At 42.6% G+C, this 17,393-nt stretch overlaps 1 protein-coding gene across 4 annotated transcripts in view; it reads left to right on the top strand.

Moving 5' to 3' along the window:
* arhgef4 (Rho guanine nucleotide exchange factor (GEF) 4) overlaps nt 1-17,393 on the top strand; it is a 291,595-nt gene that overhangs the window by 260,405 nt on the left and 13,797 nt on the right. For 3 of the 4 annotated variants that reach the window (XM_078563584.1, XM_078563586.1, XM_078563587.1), the window contains 4 exons: nt 1,248-1,379; nt 3,741-3,984; nt 9,019-9,096; nt 13,813-14,050. In XM_078563584.1, the coding sequence (XP_078419710.1) occupies nt 1,248-1,379; nt 3,741-3,984; nt 9,019-9,096; nt 13,813-14,039 (681 nt within the window). In that variant the 3' untranslated portion in view covers nt 14,040-14,050. The remainder of the gene's footprint in view (nt 1-1,247; nt 1,380-3,740; nt 3,985-9,018; nt 9,097-13,812; nt 14,051-17,393) is intronic. The other variant, XM_078563585.1, reaches the window with a different exon arrangement.

The raw sequence follows: 17,393 nt of genomic DNA on the forward strand, positions 1-17,393 counted from the left end.
TAACTCAGGAAACATGAAGCTTCCCAAAGCTTCTTGCATGATGAAACTGATTGTAATTTGTATTTTGGCTGAGTACTTGCTTTGACTTTTAAATCGCCAACCTGTACATTCTGGTAAACTCTCTGACAAGAATATTAGAATGCAACTTCGTAGTGTCATGTTAACAAAATGCAGTTTTGTTGCTGAAAATAGCCAGCACTTGACGTGATGCAACACTTCTTACCCTTTTTTACATGATGCTCTATTTTAAGGGGAGTCCTCATAGGCATCTTCAAATCTCTATTTTTAAACTGTGAAGAATACACCGCTCCGTTGTTTGATGTGCTAAATGCTTGTAAGCTACAGTGAAATAAAACACTTTTGTCGATCCCTCAACTCATCAGAAACAGTTATGCCATTTAGGAGCAGGCACATGGTGCAACTAACACCACTCAATAATTGTATAGATCTCCCCATGATAAACAATCTAGAGAATTTCTTCAAGCCTGTAATTTAGTTTCAGGGTGCAGAAAATCAATCACAAAAAAAAATAATTGCTCTGATTTGTAAAGCTGATAAATTACATGCCTGTCAGCAGAGAAGTGACATTGATTACAGACGAATTGGGTATAACTTTCTAGCATTTTTAATATGGTGCAGGTGATTTCAGTTATACATCGCAGCCTAATGGGTCAACACTGGTAAGGTGACAGCTGATCAGCAAAATGCTCATTTGAACAGCAACTGAAAAATAGCCATTCGACAATTGTGACTGACTGTCTAAAGTAGGACATTAGGCCAGCTGGCACAACCAATATCAGAGGATATTTACTGAGGAAACCATTAAAATTGAAAAACAACCCTGCCCCCTTAAGATATTAACAAGTGCAAACTTGGTTTGTATTCACAGCATGAACTGTGATATGATCAGTTGCATAATACTCTAGGTTAAATATAGGCTGCTACCGCACCCCACCCTCCTCCCCACTGCCCCAAATCAGTTTTAAGGTATAGTAGCACAACAAAGGTACTTCCTTTCCAAGGGACACAGGACATTTGTGTATCATTACTGACATTACACAGCTCCCAATACAACCACCATCGTATGATATCCATTCCATTATGTTGTATGTAGGAAGCTCAACAGGCTAAGCGATACTTTCCTTTCTATTTCGATGAGTTCTCTCTCAAGAGTTCCTGGTTTGCAACCTGTTGGTAGTCGAGGCATGTAAAGCTGCTTCTGACCAGATCTTCCTTTTTTACCTCAGGGTGAAGATGTTTTGGCACGAAGCTCAGAGCTTATCCACTCTGGTGAATTAACAAAGGTCTCCCAGCCTCAAGCCAAGAGCAAACAGCGAATCTTTTTCCTCTTTGACCATCAGGTGGTCTTTTGCAAGAAGGTAAAAGTGCCATCTGAAGCGACATAAGCCTTAACGTTTTGACTTTCTTGTTTGTAGAGAACATCTCAGCAACTTAAAAACAAAGGGATTGCCTAATGAAAAAGAGACCAATGCCCATCTAGTTCTCCTCCCACCATCCTGGTAGTCATTAGATACAATGATATTAGATTGATGGCTAATAAATCACTAGCAATCAATAGTAATTAATCACTATCGATTAGTCTACTGTAGGCTCAAACATGATGCGAAGAAAGCTCCAATAAGCACTGGGAACCACAGGTCCAAAATCACCTGTTCCTCCATGGTGCAGTAAAGAAGATGGAACATGCATTGATATAGCAATTTTCATGGCCTGAAGATATCCCAATGTGCTTCACAGCCAATTAACTACTTTAGAATCATGGGCCTGAATTTTCATTCCTGGGCTGGGAGTACAGAGTCGTGAGGATTCCCGGCTCCATGAACCCAAATCCTGAAAAACAGCCCCAGAAGTTCCGATTTTCATTCTGGGGTTTAAAGTCAGTTGGATCGGCCGACTCCAGAAACAGATTGGAGGCAGGAAAGGGGACTGCAGGGTGTAGAGTCGGGCTGGGGAAAGTCCAGCCTCGGTGAGCCGACACTTTGTCTCAGCTGCAAATGGGCTTCCGGAGCCAGCTGAAACTGATCATTAACATGTCATACAATGTAGACCTCATTGCTGCATCATCTTTCAGTGGGACCATTCCTAAGAGATATTCTAAAGGTACTGCTATCAGGGTTCCTGTGATTTCCCTTGGAAATGGAGCTTAATGTAGTCCACATGGCCATCATCTCTAATAGGGTAGAATATGAAGGTCGCTGCGTTATCTGTAAGAAGTCACTTGTATCGGATCCTGTAAACTTGGAATCAGAATACCATTTAATAAGGCTAATGGTGATACTAAGCCTCCACTCAGGAACAACCAGTTATTCTTCAGCTGTCATCTCTATCTTTTCCATACCTATGAGGAGTGACTCAGCCTGGTGAATACTTGGTGATGATACTGACTGCTATGATAAAGCTTTTTTCAAAACAAAAAACAGCCCTCACCTCCTGCACATTTCCATTGACCCATCTATGCCAACTCATGTCAAGCTATGTCCCCATAAACACCCCTAATGGCCCGTCATATCCTCCATGCTCCTCTACCCACCCCATGGCCCTTTGTAGAGCCGATGCCAAATCATGCCACCCCATGCCCCTCACCCACTACCATTTGCCCTTACACACTGCATGCCAACTCACCCAGCATCCACCATGGGCATATCTCAGGGCCCATGCTAAGAGGAAATAAAATTATGTTCTAAGTGTCTATTGATGAATTCACTATACTAAAAAAGAAGCACTCTCATTAATAAGAACACATTCACTGCATTTAAATTCCTTCAACCACTTAATCCCTTAAGACAACAATCATTTTTATTCACAGCCCCAAATCAAAGACTTTATAACCACTTGGAGCTGTCAATTAAAACTGTGAATTGACAGGCACCCCACTGTAATAATGATAGGTTGTGAAATCAGTTATGCAGCACAAATCCTATAATGTTACTTCTCAGGCTTATGGCAACAAATGGAGTGAAATAGCAAGCATTGATTGTTTTTTAACCTGCAGACAGTTTTTTTTTATTTAAAGGCCAGGAGATTTAAATCCCTTGACAGCTTGACAGTTCCAATTAACTTGATGGTTCCACTGAGTCCATCCACTTTTTGTGCACATTCATGCCTACATTTAACAACCCCAGGGAGCAATGTAACTCTCCCAAATGGGAACTTTGCCTCTCCCAAAGGTGTCCCTGGACTATCCAGAAGGGTACCCTACCTCTCCAAATAACTCCTCTAACTTTAGATTTTCTCTTGGTAGGTCTGAAGTGCACAAGTGGTATTTCAGACGCCCCACTAGCCAAAGTTGGATCTGAATGAAGGCAGCTACACTTTAGCATGCGCAGCTGCCTGGATGAACCACAAATGTGCAAATACAACCCACCCTCTCCCAATATGTCTGATAGCAGGCGGTAGGAGTGGGAGAGTTTCCTGGTCAGTCATACTGCAGAAGGTAATGGCAAACCACTGCAGTACTTTCATGGACCAGTCCAATGGAAGTCCATAGTTGTCAATGCCTTCTTAGGGCATGGTACCTGAAGGAGGAGGAGGAAATGCCTTGGGATATTTTCTCAGTTAAAGGTACTATATAAAATGAAAGTTACTGTTGTCATTGTAGTACAATAAAGTGCACTGATGTTGTGTTGGTCAGACGAGTTGGAAAAGTATTCCAATACTATAGAACCCAATGGGTCAAAATCTGGTGGATTATATAATCTGACATGTGGCACATTTCACAGGACCTTCTGAGACGTGACATCTTGTACTACAAAAGCAGGATAGACACGGACAGCATGGAAGTGGTGGACGTAGAAGATGGGAAGGACAAGGACTTCAACATTAGCGTCAAGAATGCTTTCAAACTTCAAAACAAGTTCACAAATGAGGTCCACTTGTTCTGTGCAAAAAAGTCCTCAGTGAAACAACGCTGGCTTCAAGCCTTTGAAAATGAAAGAAAGCAGGTTCAACTCGACAAAGAGACGGGTAAAAGTCATGATTGTGAAACAATTTGGCAGGGTGAAATAATATTAACATGGCTATTGGTGTCAAGCAAATCCAGCTTTAAGTTGCTTTGAATATAAATTCCATAGGGTCAGCTTCATGTAGGTATAAACTTGCAACTATAATTGTGTCTGGCAGTACCCTGCCTTCATTGAAGATGCGAGATCCTGCTTCGCACTCAATACTGTGTTCCACACATATCAGGGGCTTCAACACACAGCATTCCCCTCTGCCTCATGCCTTCCCTGTCAATGGAGTTGCTGTTGTTTAAGTTGCAACCTGACGTGGCTCTCAGCATCGCTGTGAACTTTTCAAAGTATTTAATTGCTTAAGGTGGTTTGGGAAATAGGATGGTTCTCTGTAGAACAGATTCTACCTCACCCATCTTGGGAATATACTGCCGGACCAAATGCAAAATGTAGCTTCGCCAGGACCCGATTTCAGGGAGCAAGTACATATAAATTTAAATATTTAGATACCATGAGTCAATATTTGCCTGAATAGGATCCTTGGATAATATCTGCTGTAAAAGTTAGTCATGAAGTTCTTATGTTTTTGCTACGTTGGTACAGCAGCAGAATTGATGGGAAAATTGGATGGCAGCAAAAGGTCCAATGATGCCTCTATTCGAGTGAGAGAGCCTGTAGCGGATTCTGCCCCCTCTTCCCCAAGCTCCAAAAACTAAACCTTGGCTCCTTAAATTTTCTCCTACATCTTTGGCTCTCTGCTGTCCCTTTATATTCTATGTCCTGTGACTGCAGTAGCACCATGCCCCCTTCCTCTTGTTTTCACCAGGAATTCACCTCACATAGTTAATGAGGCCCAGGGAAGAATCTAGGTCTGAATGAAGGGAGGGATTGAGGCAATGGGTGGGATTTTCTGACCCCGCCCACCACCAGGATCATCCGGTTCCAGCAAAAGCCAATGGACTTTTGGCTGGGCCGCCGAATCTCCCGTGATGGGCCCCGCCATGACGGGGCCGGAAACTCCCGGCCAATGTCTTGAATGTGCCTGAGGAAGATGTAGGCCAAATTAGCCCAGAGTCTCAACATGCTTCCTCTTCTAAAGATCAATCTTCTCTGATCAAGTTGAATTAATTTTGACATCATTTGAGATTTAAAAAAAACCTAGTTCTTTTGAAATCATTTTGTTTCATCTTTCAAGTCTGATGACAACATGGAAAGGATTAATAGTTAATTCACCAGACACTCTCCAGAAGTTGAACCAGCACAGATTTGAAATGCCCCAAATGTTGAAATGTTCAAGTTAACAATGGGTATTAAATTAGCCCTTTAAAATGATTCAGTCAGATTGCAATTACAGCAAAATTTAATAGAAAAAGTAAGGAGGGGAAAGAGTCCAGTCCACAGCACAGGGAGAGGAAACAACAAACATTTTGGTGGCTAGAACTGGGATAGTTGACTATTAATTCCGATGCTGGATTATAGATCTTCAATCCTGGCACAAACCCAACCCCGAGATAGCTTTAAAACTCAGCAGGTCTGACAGCATCTGTGGAGAGGGATACAGATGACGTTTCGAGTCCGTATGACCCTTCATCAGAACTAAGACATAGAAATGAGATAAATATAAGCTGGTAGAAGGGGTTGGGACAGGAGAGCTCTCCTGTCCCAACCCCTTCTACCAGCTTATATTTCATCTCATTTCTATATGTCTTAGTTCTGATGAAGGGTCATGCGGACTCGAAATGTCAACTGTATCCCTCTTCACAGATGCTGTCAGGCCTGCTGAGTTTTTCCAGGTATTTTTGTTTTTGTTCTAGATTTCCAGCATCCGCAGTATTTTGCTTTTACCCGAGATAGCTTTGGTTGACACAAGCGCAGATTGATATCCCTATTCAGTGAGTTATATTGTACATCAGAAGTTGAGTTACAATTGATATCATAGAGTCATTACACCACAAAAGGAGGGCTTTTGGACTATTGAGTACATATCAGGCCAATCTGACCTTGTGTACCAATATACCTAGGGCAACAATAACATCACAGTACAGTATCAAGCTCACTTTCTTGAGGGCCAGGTGATTTGAAAAAATACAAGTTACTAGATTGGAGGTGTATCAGTCAGCATTGTGTATCCCCACCCAAAAACTTTGACATCATTTTTGTATTCATATGGGCTCAAAAATGATCAGCCATCTTTTGACATCAAATGTTCTAATTTGGAATGAGTTTTGCATGCAGTCATCAGCGTTTTCCCACCTTTGACATCAAATGCGATCAAATGGCAAAAGGTACTCGAAGGCATTGAGTACACTTGAAGCTATCCAATGCACTCAAAGCTATCAAATGCACTCAACAGCCTGCATTGAAAAATACAAGGGAATTAATTACTTAAATAATATCTAAATTTATTCAGTTTTTTCATTTAGTCCAAAAAACCTTTCCCCTATATACATGCTTGAGAGCACCAGCAGATCCTCATCAGCTCTTAATTCATTTTAATCTCAGGGTCCATACTTTCCACACCACCAATGCCTTCGCCCCCCCTCCACACCCCCAACCGCCCCCTTACAGTCTCAGGGTCTAAACTCTCTCTCCCCGTTCCCCTCCAAACTCTTTCCCCCTCCCTCCAGTCTCCAAACTCTTGCCTCCTCTCCAACCTCCAATCTCCAAACTCTTCCCACCTCTCTCCGGTTTTCCAACTCTACCACACACTTTCTCTTTCCAGTTCCAAAACTATACCCCAGCCCCTCCCTCCAGTCTCCAAACTCTCCCTCCAGTCTCGGGGCCCCGACAAACTCCAAGCCTCTGGGCTGCCACTGATCTCCAGGCTGCCACTGAACCCATGGGCTGCTGCCGAACTCTGGGCCCTCCTGCCCCTGGAGGAGTCGTTCCAACTGCCCCATCGCACCACCTCCACCCGACTTCCCCATTTCAATACCTACTCATTTCCAGTGCCATTGCTGCTCCCATGCCAGCTGAACAGTGCAGCAAGGCCAGCCTCACCATCACTTCCGGTTTCAGCAGCCCTGCAAACTGAGCTCTCCAGTTGGGGTGGGGGAGGAGAGAGGGGGGAAGGGAGGGGGGAGAGGGGAAAGGGGGAGAGGGGCAGTATAGAGAGGGGGGAAGGGGAAGAGAGAGAGAGGGGGAGAGCGCAGGAGAAGGGAGTGAGAGAGGGGGAAATGGGGGGGGGTGCGGGAGGGGACATATAGGGGGGAAGGGGAAGAGAGAGAGGGTAAAGGGAGGGGGAGAGAGAGAGGGGGAAGGAGGGAGTGAGGTGGGGGGGGGCAGAGAACTGCTGCAGTCTGGAGGTTCGGCGGGGTGCAGAGGAAATTGCTCTGGGGGGATAGTGAGGGAGAGAATTGCACCCGGGTGGGGAGGGAAGAAAATTGTTCCGGGCTGTGGGTGGGGGAGAAAATTGTTCTTGGGGGCTGGTGGGGGAGAAAATTGCTGGGGTGAGATGGTAGGGGATAAAATTCCTCTTGAGGGGTGGGGTGGTTGTGGGAGAAAATTGCTACAATCTGGGGTGGTGTGGCGGGGGGGTTGCGGGTGGATAGGCTTGCGGGGTTCTGCTTCTCTAGTCATGGGTTCTGAAGAAAAACATAAATCTAGCTTACTAAAGCATATGTTAAAACAGGGTCTGCTTTTTCTAAAGTAAGCTCAACTTTTGGATGTTTGAAGCTATCAAAATTCATAAAGATGGAAAATAAACTCCATAATAGTTTTTGGTTTCAAAATGCTTAAGGTACGTGATCTTGCTAATTGCAAATGTTTGAGCGTTGCTGTTTGGGAAAATTGATGACATTAATGTCAGTGACACTACTTGTAATGTTAAATGATAGCTAAATGATCGTTTTTGAGCATATCCATCCATTTTCACACCACTCCTCCTGGTGCGGGTCATGGTGACAGTAAGCTGAGCAGGCCGACCAGACTTCCCTTTCCTCAGTCACAGAATCCAGCTCCTCCTCGGGGATTCCCAGGTGTTCCCAGGCCAGCTAAGAGATGTAATCCTTCCAGCGTGTCCTGGGTCAGCCTCGAGGTCTCCTCAGTGCCTGGTACAACTCCAGCGGGAGCCTAACGGGGGCATCCTTATCAGATGCCTGATTCAGGCTTTTGAGGGCAATTGATGTCAAATGAGTGCAAATTGAATGCCACTGAATGCAAATGATGTTAAAATCTTCAGGTAGTGATTGGTCCAGTCATGCTCTATATACTGCTGTTGATTTCACTGACCCTAGGGAATTCGGGAAAGGTGGCAGTAGCCCGAGGTAACATTGGAAGACCATCTGATGCCCTTTTTAGAGGGAGAGTGTTCTATCATCGGCATCTCTCCCTTCTCATCCGGTCTCAAAACCATACCATTTGTTAGGCTTCGGCTCAAAGTGCAAAGGGAATTTTACATTAAATTGGTGGAACAACTGGTTACAAACCATCTCAAGGGTTTATTCACATATGGCTGAGGCTTCACACTGGCTGGATGTGACTGCAAATTGTGGCAAGTCACTTTACAAAAAGGATCTCAAGGAATCCACTAAACAGTCCTATAGTTTATATGTTATTAGAGTGCTGATAGGACTGTTTACTTTGCACACCTGAATTTAAGAACGCATAGACCTCCGGTTTTCCAATGAACAGAGTCATAGAGAGCAGCAGTATAACTTGGCACTGCCAGTTTACCCCATTCGAAAGTGGGCACAATAGTACATAGCATCTAAAATACCATATTGTAAATGTTTCCACAACTGAGGTCAACCATGAGCTATTGTGATTGCCTCCAATTATCCCCGGTGGAGTTGTCACACTCCATCATAGATGAGTCATTCTTCAGTCTGTCATTCACCTACTAGCACAAAAAACAACCAAATCAGACTCCCCAGTTAACACAGTTATATTGTTATTAACAAGATTTTCTGCTTTATTCATGATAGGTCATTTTTCCTCCAGATTTAACACTCAGAAGCGTATTTCACTAACTTTCTCCATTGTTATTGAATGGGACATATTTGTTCTTAAAACCATGCTCACCTGTAATATTGTGCTCTTTCTCAAGGCTTTGCTATCACAGAAGTTCAAAAGAAGCAGGCCATGATGAATGCAAAGAAATCACATCCAACTGGGAAACCTAAAGGTGATTTTTCTAATTTAATAAAATATCACTGATCAGTCAAGCATGAAACAGACATTGCAATTTCAGTTGCTCACTCTAGAAATTCATTATAAATGCCATATATGGTGCCATTTATATTTTAGTAGAGAAACTTTTCTAGATATAATAGAGGCATAAATTGATCAAATACATTTTGTCCAGAAAAATTTGAAGTACCAATTAATTCATTTTTGAGCTAGGGAAGATCCAAAAGATTATTTGATACTGTTTCAGGAGACTGACACGTGATGCCACTTGGTGACTTCCCAATGAGAAAGGAAGAAAATCAACTTAGCAACTATTTGTCCCTTCTTGTGATGGGTCAGCAGAAGATTGCTGATAGAAGCCTGAAATCAGGTTACATGCCTATTTGGAAAAAGCTGAAAAACACTGATAGACCAAGAGAGAGGGGGAAAAAAACAATAAAAATATTGGAGAGGCAAAATGGAGAAAAGTACAAATTGCAAAGCTGGTTAAGTAGTGTATCCTGAAAAGCAAAGCTATAGTATGATCATGTGGCTCAGTGATAGCTGATAGTGATATTTGCTGATGAATCAGCTTTTGCAGGTTCAGTTCCCACTCCAGTGATTTGAACACATAAGTTAGGCTAGCAGTACAGTGGATGTGCGGCACTGTCAGAAGATCCATCTTTTGAAGGAGATGTTAAGCTGGGGCTTAAGCTGCTTTCTTAGGTGAATGTAAACGATCCCATAGCACTATTTTGAAGAAAAACAGGGGAGTTCCCCTGATGTCCCAACCAATATTTATTCCTGAAATAGGATGACTAAAACAGATTATCTGGGTTATAGTCTCACTGATGTTTGTTGGATCTTGCTGTGTGGAAATTGGCTACCATACTTCCTACATTATTTATGTGCTTATGACAGATGTCAGGTGGATAGTACAACCGAGAACCAGGCTCAGAGGGGAATTGAAAAAGCAACTAAGAGAAGCAAAGAGAGAGTATGAGGAGAGACTGGCAGCTAACATATAAGGGAATTCAAAAGTCTCCTATAGACATATAAATAGTAATAAGGTGGCAAAAGATGGAGCTGGTCCGCTTAGGGACCAAAAAGTGGATTTATGCATTGAGGCAAAGGACATAGCTGAGGTATTGAATGAATATTTTGAATCTGTCTTTACCAAAGATGAAGATGCTGCACACATCATGGTGAAAGAGGTAGTTCAGGCATTTGAAGAGTTTAAAATTGATAAGGAGGAGGGATTGGATAAGCTGTCTGTACTTAAGGTTGATAAGGCACCAGGACTGGATGAGATGCTTCCAAGGATACTAAGGAAAGCAAAAGTGGAAATTGTGGAGGCACTGGCCATAATTTTCCAATCTTCCTTAGACTCAAGAGGGGTGCCAGAGGACTGTAGAATTATAAATGTTACACCTCTGTTCAAAAAAATAATGTAAAGGTAAGTTCAGCAACTAGAGGCCAGACAGTTTAGTGGTGGGGAAACTTCTAGAAATGATAATTTGTGACAAAATTAATAGTCACTTGGGCAAACGTGGGTTAATTAAGGAAAGCCAGCATGGATTTGTTAAGGGTAAATCATGTTTAAATAACTTCTGGAGTTTTTTGATGAGGTAACAAAGAGGGTTGATGAGAGTAATGCTGTTGATGTGTGTTGTACACGGACTTCCAAAAGACATTTGATAAAGTGTTACACAACAGACTTGTGAGCAAAGTTAGAATTCATGGAATAAAAGAGAAAGTAGCAACATGGATGTGAAATTGGCTGTGTGACAGGAAACACAGAGTAGTGGTTAATGGTTGTCTTTTAGACTGGAGGAAGGTTTATAGTGGGGTCCCTCAGGGGTTGGTGTTAGGACCCCTGCTCTCCCTAATATATACCCAGATCTTGGTGTATAGGGCACAATTTCAAAACTTGAGAATGATACAAAACTTGGAAGTATTGTGAACTGTGAGGAGGACTAGTGAGAGACTTCAAAAGGACATAGACAGCTTGGTGGAATGGGCGGTCAGAGGTAGATGAAATTTAATGCAGAGAAGTGTGAAGTGGTTCATTTTAGTGGGAAGAATGTGGAGAGACAGTATAAAATAAAGGGGACAATTCTAAAGGGAGTGTAGGAGCACAGGGACCTGGGTGTATATGAGCATAAATCATTGAAGGTGGCAGGGCAGGTTGAGAGCGGTTAATAAATCATAGGGCATCCTGGGCTTTATCAATAGAGACTTGAAGTACAAAAGCAAGCAAGTTATGTGAAACCTGTATAAAATACTGGTTCGGCCTTGAGTCGAATATTGCATCCTGTTCTGGGCACCACACTTTAGGAAGGCGATAGAAAGGATGCAGAAAAGCTTCACAAGAATGGTTCCAGGGATGAGGAACTTCAGTTGCGTAGATAGATTGGAGAAGTTGGGGCTGTTCTCCCCGGAGAAGAGAAGGTTAAGAAGAGATTTGATAAAGTTATTCAAATTTTTGAGGGATCTGGACAGAGTAGATAGGAAGAAACGGTTCCCATTGGTGGAAGGATCGAGAGCCAGAGGGCACAGATTTAAATTAATTAGCAAAAGAAACAATGGCAACATGAGAATAAACTTTTTCATGCAGCATGTGGTTAGGATCTGAAATGCACTGCCTGAGAGTGTGGTGGAGACAGGTTCAATTGAGGCATTCAAGAGGGAATTGGATTATTAACTGAAAAGAAAGAATGTGCAGGGCTATGGGGAGGGGACGGGGGAAGTGATTCTAGGTTAATTGTTCCTTCAGAGAGCCAGAACAGAATGACTGTAACCATTCCATGATTCAACAGTGACTATACTTCAAAACGGATTTCATTGGTGCTAAAGGACTTTGTGATGTCCTGTGGTTCTAAAATGCCCCATATAAATGGGAAGTCTTTCTTTCTTGACAGCACCAAATGACAGCAAAACCCCAGATATAAATTTTAAAAATAAGCACCTTTAAGGGAAGCATTTCATGCAGTTAGTGTCAAAAGACATTTTGAACATCCCTAGCCAGTGAACTCCTTCTTCAATAGAACATTGCTGAAAATGAGGCATAAATCAGTTAGCTGCAGTATCCATTTCCTACCATTGTGTGTATTGCTAACGTGCTGAATGAATGAGTGTGGAAGAAAATCAGTGGACATTGTGCCACTATTCCAGCTGTGGTATGATGGCTGGGATAGTTGTCTCAGCTACATCTGTTTTTCTATCACTCATGTGTGAATGTCACAAACATTGGTCCCCATTTTGCTACTCAGCACATCTAAACTTGTAACATCTCAGACATTATAGTTCCCTCATTTTCAGGTTCTTATGGAAAGAGGAATTCCCTGTCAAAATTTTCATTTGACTTGAGCTTGATGAGTTACTAGTGGTATAACCCATTCCGCTGAAACAGTGGCGTAGTGGGAATGTCACTGGGCTAGTAATTCAGAGGACCAGGCTAATGGTCTGAGGATGTGGGTTCAAATGATAGCTGATGGAATTTAAAATTCAATTAATAAAATCTGGACTTGAAAGCTAGTCTTAGTAATGGTGGCCATGAAACTATCATTAAGTGTCATAAAAACCCATCTGGTTCACTAATGTCCTTTAGGGAAGGGAAGGAAATCTGCCACCCTTACCTGGTCTGACCTACACATGTCTCCAGACCACAGCAATGTGATTGACTCTTAACTGTCCTCTGCAATGACCTAGCAAGCCACTCAGTTCAAGGGCAATGGGGATGGGCAACAAATGCTGGCCTTGCTAGCAGCAGCCACATCCCATGAAAGAATTTTTTAAAATTGCTTTTAAACACATAAAACTATATAACCTGCTGCAGAGTAACCCAGCAGCAGCAGCCTGCAGAACAGAGCAGTCATGCAGTTAGACTTCTGTTTCTGATCATTTGTTTGAATCTAAATTATTCAAAGAGGACTTCACTTACTGCCCAAGGAAAGATCCAGAAGCTCGTGGTCAATTTAAACAAATTAAATCATATTTAATAATCTACAGAGGTTAAAAATTCATGCATTCACTCATCCTAAATTATATCAAAGTGAATGATTGCTGTCAGGTGACTAATGCTGGTAAACCAATGACAAAATAAGAACAAGGAATCCACGTATCAAAACACACTTTAAAACAGTATTTTTCTTTATTTTGTCCCATGCTCTATTAATGTAAATGTAGAGACAGCTCCACTGCTAAGCAATTAAAGTGAAAATCGAAGCTCATGAAACAATCGTCAGATGGGTTTAATTCAGTTCAGTAGCACTGCATACTGGTAATTTAATTGCATCTGGCTATTCATGGCTGCTGTCCTATATTTCTAATTGGGCAGGGCATATACTCAACTGGGTAGCAATTTTAATTACTGATGGTGTGATCTGCATTCACATCTTAAATTTCAGGTAAGTGAATCAAATGCACAATGGCATTCACCTGTATGAGAGATGGTGAATTAATATTCCCTGCAAAAAGGGGCACCATTTTCATTCAAGATATATGTGGTGTATTCTTAATATGTTTGCTTTTACACAGTGCATACTTGGTTTAATTTGTTTCTTAAATGCTAGCGGATACTCCTTTACCATTCTTTCATCCCGTCTTAATTCATGCACTTTTCAAAAAAGAATGTTGCCAAGCATGACTGTAACTTTGTTTGTTTGTTCTGTCTCTTTTTTTTCCTTCCTTTCTTCCACTCACTTTTTTCTATCCCTGTTTCTTGAACAAGATCTCCAGCAGCTGCTGAATGTGACTTCATCTCTGTCTCAGTCCACTACATGTCTGCACGAACCTTCTCCCCAGCATCCAAAACCCCCACCAGCTACCAAACTCCTCGAGACCCCACGGATGTCGCAGGCTCGTCTTCTGCTGCAGAAAGGGGGGGATGTGACTCCCAGCATTTTACGTAGGGCTATGTCCTGGATGTCCACTCACAGCCGAGACCTGTTTCAATAATGCCAGATAAGGTGATCAGCCTATTGCCCTTTGAATCTATCCAACATAACCAATACTAGCTTGTAGTTGCCTGAGAGCTGATAATCCAGTGAAACCTGGCTTTCTGGTCACCTTCAATTTTTATCTCATTGGTCATACACAGCTTCACTCAGAGCCAAGCAGATTCCTTAAATAATTTAAGTAGTTCATTCACCAATCAAATCCTGTGCTCCACATTTGCAACTGAGGTCCAATATACAATTTTATCTCGATTTATCTATATGGAATTTTCATTACAGTCCAAACATGACATGTGATAATCATAGAATGATATTCAGCCCACGGGGCATGTGCCAGCTCTTTGAAATTAGTCCCACTCCTCTGCTCTTTCCCTGTTACCCTGTAAATTTATCTTTCTCAAGCATGCATTCAATTCCCTTTTAATATTACCATTAAATCAGCTTTCAACATCCTTTCAGGGAATACCTTCCTGATCACATTGTACAAAACGTTTAAAAAAATAAGCTAGTCAAATCTTAATTAATTTAGAAAATGAGAACCAAAGACAGCCCTTTCTCATTTTGAGATAATATACCTTCTCCCCAACATGTGGGGCCAGATTTTCGCAGGGCCATGGAGACTCCACGGAGCTTTAAAAATGACGGGCGAGATCCAAATTTAGAAGTCCTGTCCTCATTTGTGACAGATCCCATTTTTGCCAGTAGGGAAATAAGGGTAGGGTATGACTCTCATAGTGCTGAGTTTAAATAGACCCATTTTCGCTGTAGCAAGAGAGCCTTATCCCACAGTATGGGAACCACAAGTTTATAGAGGAGACCTATGAAGGACAGATAAAGTCTGTAGAAATGTCAAGCTGTGAAGTTATTTAAATCCTCAAAAAATAGTTTGCCTGTGTCAGTGAAAGTTTAAAAAAAAACGCAAGCTGTGAAATTATTTAAATCCAGCACTTAAAAATTTTTTTTTAAAGCCTGACTGTGTCGGTGAGAATGGGGAAAAAATCTGTTCTGGTAGTTACAATATTTGTTTGCTGACGTTACCCCAAGGGCTATCATTGTATCATTATTAATGCTTGGCTGCTTTCCACGACCTACAGTTATCCCAGCAGAGGGATTGTAAGTTCACAGTTTGCTTGAAGCTCAAGTATCAAGTTATTCAAGTATCAGCTGTCTTTGATGTGGAGTTATGAATACACGCCTGTTTATTTTATAGGGGATTAAGTACTTGGGGGGCTTTTAGAGATTTGAAAGGGCTTTCATGAATGGGAGTAGTTTGTTTTACTATGATGAAGGTTCAATTAGATATTTAGACTTTTATTTCATCTCAACATGACTCCTGAGGTCTGCCCATGGTGCATAGTGGTTGAGTTTGCATAGAGGATGTAAGGGCAAAGGGTGGTGGCTGGGGGCATGGGTTGGCATGGGGGGCATTGGGAGTAGGGGTGATTCTGGGGTGTGAGTGGTGAGGGCTAGAGGACCTAATATTTAACGAAACAACTGGACAAAGTCCCAGAGAACCGAGGCAAAACTTTTAAACAGCCTATCTTGGCACTTGGCAGTCCCTGCAGCTACTTGTGATCTATGTCAGAGAGAAGATCGGGTCCTTTTCCTTAGGCGGGTATGGCGAGCTGGGAAATTTTCGACTCATGCAATCTGCCTCAGGAGCAAAAGTCAAGTAGTAAAGTGAACTCAAGTAGCTTCCAATCCAGAGGAACTTCCAACAACAATAATCACAACAATAAACAAAAAAATCACCCACAAAGAAGCAACATGTCACGTAGCTAGAGCTTTTCAATTAGTCCCTGACCATTACAGGCTGTCACTGCAGTTTCATTGAAACTTCATAACTGAACTCCTACAAGAATTGATTTCCAGTTGGTTTAATAACCACATGGAAGCTGCTCTGTCCGGCACGTGTAGCAAAATCATGAATTTGAGCTTGATGAAAGGCTTTATGATTTTATTACATATCGTCTGCAGAGGAAATGTCCGACTATATTTCTTGTTAATCCCAGATTCAATTTCCCATCTGCCTGAATGAGGATCACAGTGCTTTCCCATCATTCCCTTTTCACCCACCACCTCTCCCCCACCCCATCTTCTCACACACCTCAGATCTCACACACCTCAGATCTCACTCACTTAAGGACCCCAGACACTTGTGCACACCAATGATGCTGCCCACTAATGGTAGCATACTGGAGTTCATTAAAAGCAAAGCAGAGCAGTTAAATGTAACCAGAACCTCTCTTCGTTGGATCCCATCGTTCATTTCTCATAAAAACTGTTTCTTAATAGGGTGTGTTGTCTAAAGTTTAAAAAAAAAGTCATTTGAAAGAATGTATATTCATTCTTGGGACAGAGGTGTTGCTGGCAAGGCTAGCATTTATTTTCCATTGCTGGTTGCCCTGAGAAGTTGGTGATGTAATTGAATATGGAGGTAGGTCACTTCAGATTAAGGATTGTATTTTATGGCGGCATCAGGGGCCTTGCCTGTTGGCAGGATTGTCGGCAAGAGACCCACATTACCTCCTCCCGGAAGGCCCACTGGTATTAAGTGCCACTCAAGTACTTAGGTAGCCAGCAGCAGGCCTTTCCTGGGATCAAGGACCCCAGGGATGGAGACCCATCTACTAAGAGCTACTGGAAAATAAGATGCTGGCAGCTCTTTTGAATGACTGCACCACTGGAGAGACCTTGGGTGCTGCTGGAATGGCATCTACCGGAGGCCCAGGTTTGAGGAGCAACCGAGTCATAGGTAAGTAATGGCAGGAGGAGTTTCGTGGGGTGGGGATCACAGGGAGAAGTTGGTTGCCAGTAAGAGCAGGGGTGTGGCTCTCAGCAGCCCCTCCCCTTTCCCGATGTCCTGCCCCTCAGGCACTGAGTGTCCTTGAACGAGGTTACCCTCCGCCCATCCTGGGAGACCACAAGCTGGTCGCACAGTTTTACATGTTGTGCACATTGCATGTCAACAAGTCCACCCACCACTGGGTTAATACCAGCAGTGGCAGGATGAGGCCCTTGGCCATTTAAGGGCCTCAATTGGCAGTAGGATGGGAAGTTTGTCCACAGGCCTTCTCGCCCCTGACTTAATTCTGGTGGAGGGGTTCGGGCATACGACCATCTTGCCTAAATAAATGCCCTTCCCTCCTCCAACCACACCATGAGAGAGGGTATCAAATTCCACCCAAAAAGTCAACCAAGTTGTTGTAAGGCTGGAGTCACTTGTCCAGACAGAGTAAAGTATGGCAAGTTTCCTTCCCTTAAGGATATTAGCAAACCAGTTGGGCTTTTCAAACGATCCAGCACTTTCATAGACCCTGAATTAAATTCTCAAACTGCTTTGGTGGGTTTTGTA

Source organism: Cetorhinus maximus, chromosome 19 (genome assembly GCF_964194155.1).
Source record: "Cetorhinus maximus chromosome 19, sCetMax3.hap1.1, whole genome shotgun sequence".
Classification (NCBI taxonomy): Eukaryota; Metazoa; Chordata; class Chondrichthyes; order Lamniformes; family Cetorhinidae; genus Cetorhinus; species Cetorhinus maximus.